Source organism: Rosa chinensis, chromosome 3, assembly GCF_002994745.2.
Source record: "Rosa chinensis cultivar Old Blush chromosome 3, RchiOBHm-V2, whole genome shotgun sequence".
Classification (NCBI taxonomy): Eukaryota; Viridiplantae; Streptophyta; class Magnoliopsida; order Rosales; family Rosaceae; genus Rosa; species Rosa chinensis.
This window is the reverse complement of record NC_037090.1, coordinates 48,626,783-48,639,864: the sequence shown is the minus strand read 5'-3', so window position 1 is coordinate 48,639,864 and position 13,082 is coordinate 48,626,783. Positions and strand designations below refer to the sequence as shown.

Here is a 13,082-nt window from a genome sequence, read left to right as displayed (position 1 = left end):
ATACAAGGAAAGAGAATCTCTAGATTCTTCTAATTGAACTCTATTACCACTAGTTCAAGTAACCTAGAGTTTGGATTAAACACAAAATAGAGATATCCTTAAACACTCCCCCTTGTGTTGTCCAAACGCGGTGCTTCTCTCGTTGCCTAGTTAAAAACCTTGCCGAGTAACAAAAACCCAGTGGGACAAAAATAACCTCGGTCGAAGGGGAAAAAGAGCACAACACACCCTTCACGTTTTGAGGTGAACATGTAGACATCTCTCCCTGATGTCTGCGCCTCCTCCTGATGACTACGATCATGGGAGTTCAGATAATTTCTGCTAGCCAATTCTTGCCACATGTTTCTCGAACGTGGATTTGAGCAATGACTTAGTAAACAAGTCTGCCTAATTGTCCTCAGATTGAATCTAGTTCACTTTGATCTCGAGGAGAGTCTGTTGTTGTTGATTATGCTTGGTGTTATCGCTTTTGATGTAGCCTTGCCTCATTTGTTCAAAACAAGCAGTATTATCCTAAATGCTCGTAGGCTCATCTATGGTAGACTTCAAACCACAATTGCTTCGAACATGCGTAATTATGGATCCAATCCATATACATTCACGAACCACTTCGTGAAGAGCAATGATCTCTGCATTGTTCGAAGATATAGCGACTAGGGTCTATTCTGTAGACCTCCAAGATGTCACGGTCTTTTCCCATGTGAACACTTGACCGAATTGGGAATGACCTTCGTGTGGGTCAGAGAGATCCCCAACATCAGCAAAACCTTCCAAAACACATGTCGTTTTGGGATGGGGATAGTGGACGCAGGCCAGTGTTGGCGGCGTACCTGGTGTGTGATGGATCCGAATCCATCATCTCTTTGTAGGGATAGAACAAGCCCATATCAATCGTACATCTCAAGTACTGAAGGATATCTTTTACACCAATCTAATGGCGTCGCCTTGGCGTAGAGGTATATCTAGCTAACAAGTTCACAACATATGAGATGTCCGGTCTTGTGCATTGGATAAGTACAATAATGCGCCTATTGTACTAAGTAAAGCACTTCTGCCTCTAGCACATCTTCGTCATCATCCTTTCGACGAAGAGGATCCTTTTCAGGATCAAGACTATGGACGATCAAGGGGGTGCTTGAAGGCCTGACCTTGTCAAAATGCCTAAGCATCTATTGACACGATGCTCAAGTTCTAAACCGAGACATAATCGTGTTCTTCCAAAATCCTTCATCTCAAACTTGGATTTGAAGTGTTCAGCGGTTTCCCTTAACTCTTTAAAGGCTTCTAATGAAGATCATGTCTAACATGAACCGCGATAGAATCCGAAACTTGTCATAGAAACGCGTGGGCATATCCCTTCCGAATCAAGTAGTCACTTTAGTGAGCGTTTCAATCTTATTATAAACGCGCTCCGTGGTCTAGAGCCTCTTGACTTGGGTAAATGAAGTTCACCATGAACCTTCATGTATATTCCGTATCTAGATCCCCATAGAGATACGTAGTGACCACATTTGTAAGCTGCATGTTCAGTTTTTTTGGAAACTACCAAACTGACAAGGTAGTGGAGTGCAATGACATCCATTACGAGAGAATATGTCTCATCGTAGTCGATTCCAGGGCGTTTTGTGAGAAGCCTTGCGCCATAAGGCGAGATTACCATCTCTTTTTCTCATCACGCTTTCTAACGAAGACCCATTAGTCAATAGGTTTTATGTCAGGAGGTGTTAGCATCTCTAGCTCGAAAACCTTCCTCTTCGTTAGAAGATCCATCTTAACCTGGATCGCATCTTTCCATTTAGGCCAAATCTCTCTACGTTGGCATTCATTCATCAACGGAGCGTGGTTCGATATCATCTGACTCAACAAACTCATGCGCAACGAAATACGCAACTACATCACCATTATGATGGAGTTTCTATCCCACGTCTCATGTACACTAGTGTAAGTTTCATAGAGCTCTATATTCTCAGGAATAGGTTCTGACGTTAAGGCGTCCCCCAATGATAACCATAGCCCGGAAGATACTCATGAGACGGATTTTGAGTCTTGATGATCAAAGGATTGGAATGTGCCAAAGTATCCTTCGAACCCACGGGCCTCTCCACTCATCCTAGCTGGGGCCATGGCCTGTAACGCCAGAGTGCCACTCTCTTTGGTGTTGGCGCCATGCTTACCTCCCTGCAGGGTGGCGCTACGTCCTCTCGTAGGAATGTCCTTCCTTGCAGGCATGTTTGCAGCATATTTGTGTGATCTCGTCACTGTAATAGGGATCGAGATGAGGCATAGTGGGGACAGGCCACGACAATTCCTGTCGTTCTTGCTGAACATTCATGTTCTTATCTCCCCCTAACGACGGGAAGACTGTCTCATCAAAGTGACAACCCGCAAATCTAGCGGTAAGGAGATCGCCTGGCAAGGGCATTAAGTGGCGGACGATTGTTGGAGTCTCAAATCCAACGTAGTTGCCCATTCGTCTGTAAGGACCTATCAAAGTGCGCTGTGGCGGCGCAATGGACACATAAATGGCTCACTCAAATGTGCGTAAGTACAAAATACTTGTACCCAGTCACTAGTTGTAACGCAGAGGTACATGGAGTAGCAGTAGGTCGTAGACGAATTAGCATAGCTGCGTGCGATATTGCATCACCTTAAGCGGATATAAGGAGAGTGGTGCACATTACCAATGTCCAGACTATCATCGTAGTCGTTTCCGCGAGACCAATTGGGTGTGTACATGGGAATATGATGTCCAACATCAGTCCCAATGCAATAACCATCGAAAGTCTTCGATGTAAACTCTCCAGCATAGTCAAATCCAATTGACTGAATATGATGATTTGGGGAGTGAGCCCGTTGTCATATGATATGTGCTAGGAGTGTAGCATAAGCAGCATTACAAGCGGAAAATGGCACGACACGTGACCAGCGTGTTTGCGTGTCAACCAACATCATGAGATAGTTAAACGTCTGCAGGTTGGTTGAATTAGTCCATAGAATCCCCATGGATTTGATGTAAGAACAGAATGAGTATTTTCATATCCTTTGCGTAGAACAGTCTCAGTCCTAAGTTCCCGAAGGAACTGGCTTTGCAAAATGAGCGAGAGGCTTTAGAAGCAATCAATGAGATTGTTGGTTGGGCCTGAGCAAAGGAACTCATCTCCTTTCTCTACATGCGTTTTCGCATGGAATCTGTTGGCTATTCATAGGGCAATTTGCCCTAAGAGCGTAGAAAAGCTCGTAATTAAAAAGGAGTAATAAAGAAGAGAACTCAACTTTTATTAATAAGCCAAACGGAATTACACCATCGTTTCTTTTAACCAAAGAAAATCTAATCCAATAAACTAGTGAATGCAAAACAATGGTAGTCGTCTAACTTCTTTCGGTAATTCCAATGTAAATGTGACCAAGTGAGTAGAGAGATGTCGGTGGAGCAAGGCTCACTTAAGTACCACTTATCTCAAAACCTTTCTAGACATCACTTTTACATTGAGTACGCCTACTTTGAAGAAAGACTAATATCATTGGCATCTACTACAAAAGTAATATGGCAATGGCCTACATCTCTTGGAAAATAAAAAGACTTAATCAAAATTGCCAGTTTCTGGGTCTTGATCCTTGTAGTCTTCCACCCTTAGATCGAGATCTCCATCTTGATCTTCTTGTTCCATGTAATTTGCTGCCCTTGCTTCACGATACGTCTTGTATGCGTTTGCAACATTCTGTGGTGCTGTACATCCTTTGGCCCAATGTTCAGTTGATCCACATCGAAAACAAACATCATTATGGTCAGGCTCCCTTGATTGAGGCGCCATTGAGGCGCGATTTGGACTACCTATGCTCTTGGTGGCGTTACCACCATGGTCGGAGGCTCCGCCTCTCTCTCTCTCTTCACACGTTGACCTCCACGATTTCGTGCATGCCTCTCTTGGCGATTTCCTTCCTCTTTAGGGCGAACATATGGACCAGAATGTCCAGAATTGTCCCTACTCTTAGGGTTTCGCTCCTTGCGTCCTCCATTGGGGGCGCGACTATAGTTAGACTCCGGAATAGGCTTAGTTCCCACGGGTCTAGCATTATAGTTCTTCACAAGGATATTGTCGTGCTTTTCAGCTACGTTCATGGCGCCAATGAGCTCATGAAACCTTGTGATACGTCCTGCATTTACATCAATCCGATAATTCTTTGAAATCATCAGTGCGGAGACGGGGAAGGTGGAGAAAGTCTTCTCGATCAACATTGTATCAGTTATGGCTTGGCCACAAAACTCTATCAGAGACTTGATATGAAGAGCTTCCGAGTTATAATCAAGCACAGACTTGAAATCACAAAAGCGGAGACTATGCCATCGCACTTCTAAATCAGGAAGCAGGGAGTCACGAACGTTGCCAAATCGCTGCTCAAGTTCTACCCATAGCTTTCTTGGGTCTTCCTCATTGAGGTATTCATTTTGGAGCGCGTCATTCATGTGTCTTGTCATGAGAATTATGGCTTTAGCTTGTTTTGCTTCAAAAGCAGTAGCTTGCTCAATGGAGAGCACTTTCTGACTAGGCTCTTGGATGGCTTCCAGAAGTCTATCAGCCTTAAGATATTGGCGCACATCTCGGACCCACCTATGGTATCCTGCGCTAGTTGTCTCTAGTGGAACAAAGTTCAGCTTGTTCAGGTAACTCATCCTGAAAAACAACACAAGATTAGGGTTAGTTTTGGAGCGAAAAAGGCTACCACCGAAAAACTATTAAATTTCTGAGCGTAGTCGCTTCCAAGAAATTAGGGATTTTTCTGAGCGTAATCGCTTCCAAGAAAATCCGATTCCAAGAGGGGTTTTGGATTAGATCGAAACAACGATGTATGTGGTCGATCGTTTTCTTCTCAACAAACTCTAAGTTTGGAGGACTCTACAAGCTTCAAGCTTGGAGTGAGCACGAACCCCCACAGTTCGGCTATTGGTCTCCCCTATGAAGAAGAAAGGGGGTAGGAGAAGGGATGATGGAAGTCCCTGAGAAAAGAAGAAGAAATTGAAAAACGGGAACTTTTAGAAAAATTTACCTTGAAAAATTATCGGAAATCTTGACCAAAAAGTTGGCGGGAAAAATGTCGGAGGAAAGTTAATGTAGATGACTGGAAAAGTGGCCGGAAAATGGCAGAAAAGTGGTCGGAAAAGTCGCCGGAAAAGTGTTGACCGGAGGGTTGACTGGCGTTGACTGACCGTTGACCGGGGTGCTGACGTGGCAGGTCGGAGCTGACTTGGCAGTGCGGCGCTGACGTGGCAGATCCGGTGCTGTTGTGGCAGAGCGGTTTGGCGGCTTGGCTGGGGCCTACTGCATGTGGGCTCAACGTTGGGCTGCAGCAGGTGGGCTTGGGCTTGGGCTGCACAGGATCTCCTCCCCCTTTTTTTTTTTTTTTTCCTTTCTTTATGCCGGTTCAGGTTAGGAAGATGCCGGTGGCAGGTTCGGTTGAATTTTGGCCGGTTCCGGTGGTGAAATTTCAGGTTCTGGGTTTCTGGGGTGGAGATGCTACAGGTGGTCGAGTATGGCTGCAGGAGGTGGTGAGGAAGGCTTTGAACCGGGCATAAGAACTTTTGCTACTTTCGGTGGCCGGTTCGGTGGTTTGCCGGCCGGTTCTGGGGGTGGGGCCGCCGGTTCTGGACTCCTGGAGTTGAGATCTTCAAGGTGGGCGGCGGTGGTTTCTGGGATTTGAAGGCTACGAATTTAGGATTTTAGGGTTTGGGCTTCGTGCTGATCACGTGTTTTAGGGAATCAGAAATTGAGAGATAATCGCTGTGTATTCTCATTGATAATAGGGGTCTCTTTATATAGAGGATTACAATGCATAGAGATAGAATCATACAAGGAAAGAGAATCTCTAGATTCTTCTAATTGGACCCTATTCCACTAGGTCAAGTAACCTAGAGTTTCGATTAAACACAAAATAGAGATATCCTTAAACACAAATATTTTTTTTTTTTTAAACTATCGAATTTTCCTAATTTTTATTTAAACAATATTCAGTATTAATTTTTAATTACCAGCATTAATTTTAGGCACAAAAAAGGAAATAATAAGAGTATTGCTTTTCCTCCATTAAGGAAATAATAATAATTACTTGGTAGTGCTCAAGGTAGAGCTTAGTCGATCATCACTATCATCTATATAAGTTTCTAGGGTTATTATGATTATTGTGAGGCTATGAAGGTATTTAACCATGATCTAGAAAAGAGTGTATGGTACTTGAAGATTCAAATATTACATAAATTTAGATTCCTTGGTTAATTATATTTTAAGAAGTTGTTTTGACCACAATTATATGTTATTTTTTAAGAACAGAAGTTAAAGGTCTAGAACGCACCCCACATGCGGAGAGGAAAAGAATAGAGGTTTATGAGTGCACTCTCTCTCGGCCAAACGCTGCCGGCGCTCCCTTTATTGCTGGTTCGGAAGATGATGATGGTTCGGGCTAGCAGCGTGGTTCTATGGCAGAGGTGTGGTCCAAGGATGGAGAATGGCTGCTTGATCTCGGAGTGGGCAGATCGATCTCGATATTTTCTTCTCGAATAGTGGGCAAGAGCAGATGAGGGGCAGTTCTGGGGTGCGGCTTGCTTGTGGTGGGTTCTGGCGTCAGCATTGCAACTGGGATCTGGCTAGTGGTTGAGATTTCGATCTCATGGCAGAGATGAGCATGAGGAGGGTCTGTTTCGTTTTGAGATCTGGTCTCAGACGTCAGCTAGGTTTTGGGTGGTTTACAATATGGCCTGGCAGTGTGGCGACATAGGGATGCGGCGTGGCAGTGCAAGACGGCGGTGTAGTGACGATGGAGTGCTTTGGTAGTAAGTTTGGTGGCCGGCAGCGCTAGGTCCTTAGAGGGAATGGTGGTTGGGCCGGGCTTTTGTGTTAGGGCCTTGATGTGGTCTTTTATTTCTAGTTGTTTAGTGTTTAGTTTTATTTATTTATTTTTTATATATATTTTTTTGCAGTTGTTGTTTTGTTGATAATAAGTCTCTACCATGATTCAATATGACTCGGTGGGCTTTGTGCCGGTCTATGCAATTTGTGTGTCTTGCCTACTCTAGGTAGGCGGTGAGTTCACTTGCATTAGCAAATGGTCATAACCTCTAAGGATCAGTAATGTGTTTGCTCTAGGTAGGTGGCGAGAAACACGAAACTGTATTTAATTCATAGCAGATTATTCCCATGACACAGGAAAAACAAATATTTTTTTTAAAAGTCACAACATTTTCAAACTAGCCCTTAATCTCTACAATGATGATTTACAAATAATCAACGAGCATTTATAGCTCATAGGAGATATACAAGCAGTCACAGGGGTAGATCTGCGCGGAAAGGTTTGGTGGTTTGGAGGTGGAGGTTAGACCTGGGCCAAGCTAGGCCTGTTGGGCCTTGAGTGGGCATACTTCTTGGGCTACTTTGGACTATAGAATTTTGGGCTAGAGTTTTTTTGCCCTAAGCCCATCTCTATGTTTTTAGTTTTCTTCCAATTACAATAATTTCCTTGTATTTAGGAAGCTATGCACCTATATGTGCTCTATTTACTTCTAGTGCCTCTGAAGTAGTACCAAATGAGGGAATCTCGCTACGTCTACATATTTGATGTCTAATAAGTGGACTTATTTCTATGTACCAATGTGGGTGCTACTACAACTTCTTGATTTGTCTAGAAAGAAGGCAGCAAGAGGGTATGTAATGACCACTTTAGCTTGTGATGAATGAAATCGAAACCGTTTTGGGATTGACAAAAACAAAAAAACAATTTTAATTAGTATTAATTTTTATTTAAACAATATTCAGTATTAATTTTTAATTACCAGTATTCTTAATTGGCGTCGAAGTGATGTTAGCTTAGTGGTTAGAGCAACTACTATCTATGTATGAAGTCATGGGTTCGAGTCACTATTGGAGTAGGAGTGAAACCCTTTGATCCTCTTTATAAAAAGAAGAGAAAAAAAAAATCTGGCGTCCAAATTTTCTTCTAAAAAACAGAGAAAAAAAAAATCCAATTTATGCATTAATTTTAGGCACAAAAAAGGAAATAATAAGAGTATCGGAGGAAAAGCATTAAGAATTGGAAAGACAGAGAGCGAGTTTGGTGAAAGAAGAGAATGGTGATGATGAGGAATGTGGTGACGCCGTGGCAGACCTGCCCGCTATTCTCCTTGTTACCCTTAAATGCCCGTAATACCCCTCTCATCCTACGCTCAGCTCCCCACTCTGGTCGTTTATCCATGGCTGCTTCCTCTCAGTCAACTACTTTTCAGGTGTGATATTCACAGCTCTGTAATTCTTATACATACATACATACATACATACATACATACATACATACATACATACAAGTTCCCACAGTTGATGATCGTGTTTGTTTCAGAATCAGAATCAGAATCAGAATCAGAATCAGAATGTTCCCGCCGGCGCCGGAGCTGATGACAATATGTTTCAGTTGATTCAGTCTCATCAGGAAAAGGCTTCTCGTCTTCCCCCGATTCAGGAAATCCGAACTCTGCTCGATAGTAGTGTTCGTGGAGTGCTCTCAGTCAAATATAATGAGATTGAGAGAATGAATTCTCAGATATCTTATTACACCCATTCTGTGGTGTATATAAAAGGATTACAATCGTACTACAACGTACTACAACTATTGTGTACTACTGTACTACACAACATATACAAGGTAAGTAGTTACAACAATATATTCCCTTGTTAGTCTATTCCTAATAGGGAACTATGACTCACACTAACACTCCCCCTCAAGTTGGCGCATATACATCAACCATGCCCAACTTGCTTAGTGAGTCATAAAACGCCTTCCTGGAAACTCCTTTAGTAACTACATCTGCAAGTTGCTCTTCAGTTGGAACAAAAGGAAAACTAATAATTTTGGCATCTAGCTTCTCCTTTATAAAGTGACGATCAACCTCCACATGCTTAGTACGATCATGCTGTACTGGATTCTGTGATATATCAATGGCTGCCTTGTTGTCACAATACAACTGCATGGTACTCTTGAGTTTGAAACCCAAATCACGTAACAAATTTTTCAGCCACAACAATTCACACACTCCGTGAGCCATACCCCTATACTCAGCCTCAGCACTAGATCGTGCCACAACTTTCTGATTCTTACTCTTCCATGTAACCAAATTACCTCCCACAAAGGTAAAGTAACCCGATGTTGACCTCCTGTCTGTAATGTTTCCAGCCCAATCTGCATCTGTGAAGCCACAAACCTCAAGAATGTTGTTGTGTTTAGAAAACAATACTCCCCTTCCTGGAGCTGACTTTAAGTACTTCAAAATTCGCATAACAGCATCCATATGACTCTCACTCGGGTTATGCATGAACTGACTCACCACACTCACTGCATATGCAACATCTGGTCTAGTATGAGCCAAATAAATCAAGCGCCCAACCAACCTCTGATAGCGAGCTCGATCAGTAGGTACCTGATCTGGATACTCAGCTAAACAATGGTTCTGCTCAATAGGAGTATCAACAGGTCTGCAATCCAATAAACCTGTCTTTGTCAGCAAGTCAAGAACGTACTTCCTCTGGCACAGATAGATTCCTTCTCTCCCCCTGGCTACCTCAATTCCTAAGAAGTACTTAAGTTCACCCAAGTCCTTCATCTCAAACTCAGAGGCTAGCTGTCTCTGCAATCTCTCTATCTCAACAGTATCATTGCCAGTGATTACCATATCATCCACATAAATAATTAGAGCTGTTACCTTCCCTTGTTGATGCTTAAGGAACAAGGTATGGTCTGAGTTGCTCTGTCTGTAACCAACCTTCCGCATGAACTGTGAAAATCTTCCAAACCAAGCCCGAGGTGACTGTTTAAGACCATACAGAGATTTTCTCAATCTGCATACAAAATCACCAGGAGAAGCAACTACATACCCAGGTGGAAGGCTCATATACACTTCCTCGGCTAACTCTCCATGAAGAAATGCATTCTTGACATCAAACTGTCGAAGTGGCCAGTTTAAACTAGCAGCGAATGAGAGCAGAACCCGAATAGTGTTCATCTTGGCAACAGGAGCAAACGTTTCATCGTAGTCTATACCATACGTCTGAGTAAACCCCTTTGCTACAAGGCGTGCTTTGTACCGATTCACTGATCCATCTGCATTATGCTTCACTGTAAACACCCAACGACAGCCTACAGCCTTCTTGCCTTGTGGTGGAGGCACAAGTTGCCACGTACTGTTCTTCTGCAACGCCTCCATCTCTTCATCCATAGCCTTCCTCCACTTTGGATCCCCCAACGCATCCTGCACTTTGTTAGGTACTGATACAGCAGATATTTGATTCACAAATGATTCATATGACTTAGACAACCTCCTAGTGGACATATAGTTGGCTACTGGATATGTTGATTTGGCAGTAAGAGTAGGTTCATACCTTTTGGTTGATTGACCTCGAGTGGTCCGATGGGGTAACACATATTGCTCAACATTAGACTCATTACTACCAGTACTAGTGGGTGGACATACCTCAAATGAGTGATCTTCAGTACCAGGAAGCTGTGGGTCAGGGGTAGAAGCAATGGTAGGAGTGACAGTTGTGTCTTCAATATCATTTCCGGCCATAGAGACTGGTGCTTGGATGTTTGGAGTTGTATCTTCAACATCATTTTCAGCCATAGAAACTGGTGCTTGGATGTTTGGAGCTTCTACTTCTGGCGGTGAGCTAATGGTCTCAACTGGATCCGTCAAAATACCACCTGCTTCTTCTCCTCTTTCTGATTCCTCCCCCTCTCCATGATACAGCTCTTCAAAAAATGAATTCTCCCCCTGAAGAGCTGTATCTGAAGAGGTAAAATAACTCATATCCTCAAAGAAAGTAACATCCATAGTGACATAGTACTTCCTGGTAGGTGGATGAAAGAACTTGTACCCTTTCTGATACCCTCCATAGCCAACAAACACACACTTAAGTGCCCGGGCATCCAATTTAGACCTCTGGTTCTTAGGAACATGGACAAAAGCAACACAACCAAAGACACGAGCTGGAAGATTATGAAATGAAGGTAAGGAGACATGAGATGCAAGAACCTCAAATGGAATTTTTCCCTGAAGGACACTAGAGGGAAGACGATTGATAAGATGGGAGGAAGCATATACAGCATCACCCCAAAGATACTTAGGCATATGGGCACTAAAGAGAAGGGCACGAGCCATATCAAGTAAATGACGGTTTTTCCTTTCAGACACTCCATTTTGTTCAGGTGTTTGTGGACATGTGGTTTGGTGAACAATCCCATGGGTGTTAAAAAACTCTTGGAAAACATGATTAACATATTCCCCCCATTGTCAGAACGAAAGACTTTAATGGTGCTATGGTACTGTGTTTGAACAAGAGTACGAAAAGTTCGGAAAGCTGGAAAGACTTCATCTTTGGTTTTAAGAAGGGCAACCCATGACAATCTCATACAATCATCAATAAACAACACAAAATATCTCATACCCGATACAGTGGGCTCTCTAGAAGGTCCCCAAACATCAGAATGAATCAACTCAAAAGGAATAACACTTTTATTAGACACTCTAGGAGAATAAGTAGCACGATGACTCTTAGCCAAAACACATGTTTCACAGCGTAAAGCAGACTCATTCACACCAATAAACAGAGTAGGCATGGTTGTTTTCATGAGACTAAAAGAAGGATGCCCTAAACGGCGATGCCACAACCAAATTTCACTTATCTTATCAGAATTCGAAGTCAAAGCGACCAGGGACTGTGCTCCTGGTTTCTCTCCCGCGTATGTCTGATCCAGATGGAACAACCTGCCCCTTAGATACCCCCGACCGACTTTCTCCCTGGTGAGAAGATCCTGAAAAATCACATACATAGGATAAAAGGTTACGGAGCATTTAGACTCAGTATTCAACTGTGGAACAGATATCAAGTGATGAGACAAGTCAGGTACATATAACACATTATGAAGCTCTAAAGTGGGAGTAATACGCACTGACCCGGACCCTAACACAGGAAAAGCCTCACCATTGGCATTGGTGACATAGGACACTGGTGGGAAGACAAGTCAGTAAAATACGATTTATCATAAGTCATATGATCGGAGGCACCAGAATCAATAATCCATGTATCAGAACCAACAAAGTTAGAAACCTTTAAAGCCATACCAATCTTACCACAATCCCCAAAAGAACCTCCATCTGAACTTCGCACAGACACCACAACCTTCTGGACATGATTGACCTTGGAACTCTGACCTTTACTGTCATCACCTCCCATTGTAATAATACAATAGAGAAAAAAACACACAAAGTATGCAGCGGAGTTGACTAGGCTGAGTGGGTTGACCGAGTTAGGCTGACTGAGTTGACCTAGTTGCTTCTTCTTCTTCTTTTTTTTTTTTTTTATTTTTTTTTTTTTTTGCCGGCACGGGTTGGTGACTTGAAGAGAAGCTGTCGACGTCTTAGTCTAGTCTGGGACGAAGGAGGATGAAGGAGTCGACCGGGCCGAGAACTGAACTTGCCGGACTGACGCCTGGGACTGGAGCCGTTTGGCCAGATGACACCGATGGAATGGGTCGAGTCTGGGCATGGGTTGAGACAGACCGAACTGAGGAGAGAGAGAGACCGACGGGGCTGGTGACAGAGGAGGGAGCGACCGGTCTGGAGACGGCGATCTGGTCTGTACCCACGACAGATCTGGGCGACAACGGGTCTGTGAGCGCGACTCTCTGAGTGATGCAGATGAAACCAACTGGAAACCGGGGGCTCGACGTAATCTGGTCTGATGCCGGATTATGTCTGATGCAGATGAAAGTGATCGCGTCTGATGCGAACCCTATCTGATGCAGATGAAAGTGATCGCGTCTGATGCGAACCCTATCTGATGCAGATGAAAGTGATCGCTTCTGCTCGACGTAATCTGGTCTGATGCCGGATTATGTCTGATGCAGATGAAAGTGATCGCGTCTGATGCGAACCCTATCTGATGCAGATGAAAGTGATCGCGTCTGATGCGAACCCAATCTGAAGATGATGCCGCCGAAGTCAAAGAAGAAGACGCTGGTCGTTCTCTGACGGACGCTTAGGATGCAGA

At 43.5% G+C, this 13,082-nt stretch overlaps 1 protein-coding gene across 1 annotated transcript; it reads left to right on the top strand.

Annotated features, from left to right (window-relative positions):
- The first annotated feature begins 8,073 nt into the window (after nt 1–8,073).
- Nucleotides 8,074–10,699, top strand: LOC112194682. Its single transcript, XM_024334900.2, has 3 exons — nt 8,074–8,269; nt 8,380–8,606; nt 10,651–10,699. Exons 1-3 carry the CDS (start codon nt 8,114–8,116, stop codon nt 10,697–10,699), a joined length of 432 nt encoding a protein of 143 aa, XP_024190668.1. The 5' UTR covers nt 8,074–8,113.
- Nucleotides 10,700–13,082: the final 2,383 nt, after the last annotated feature.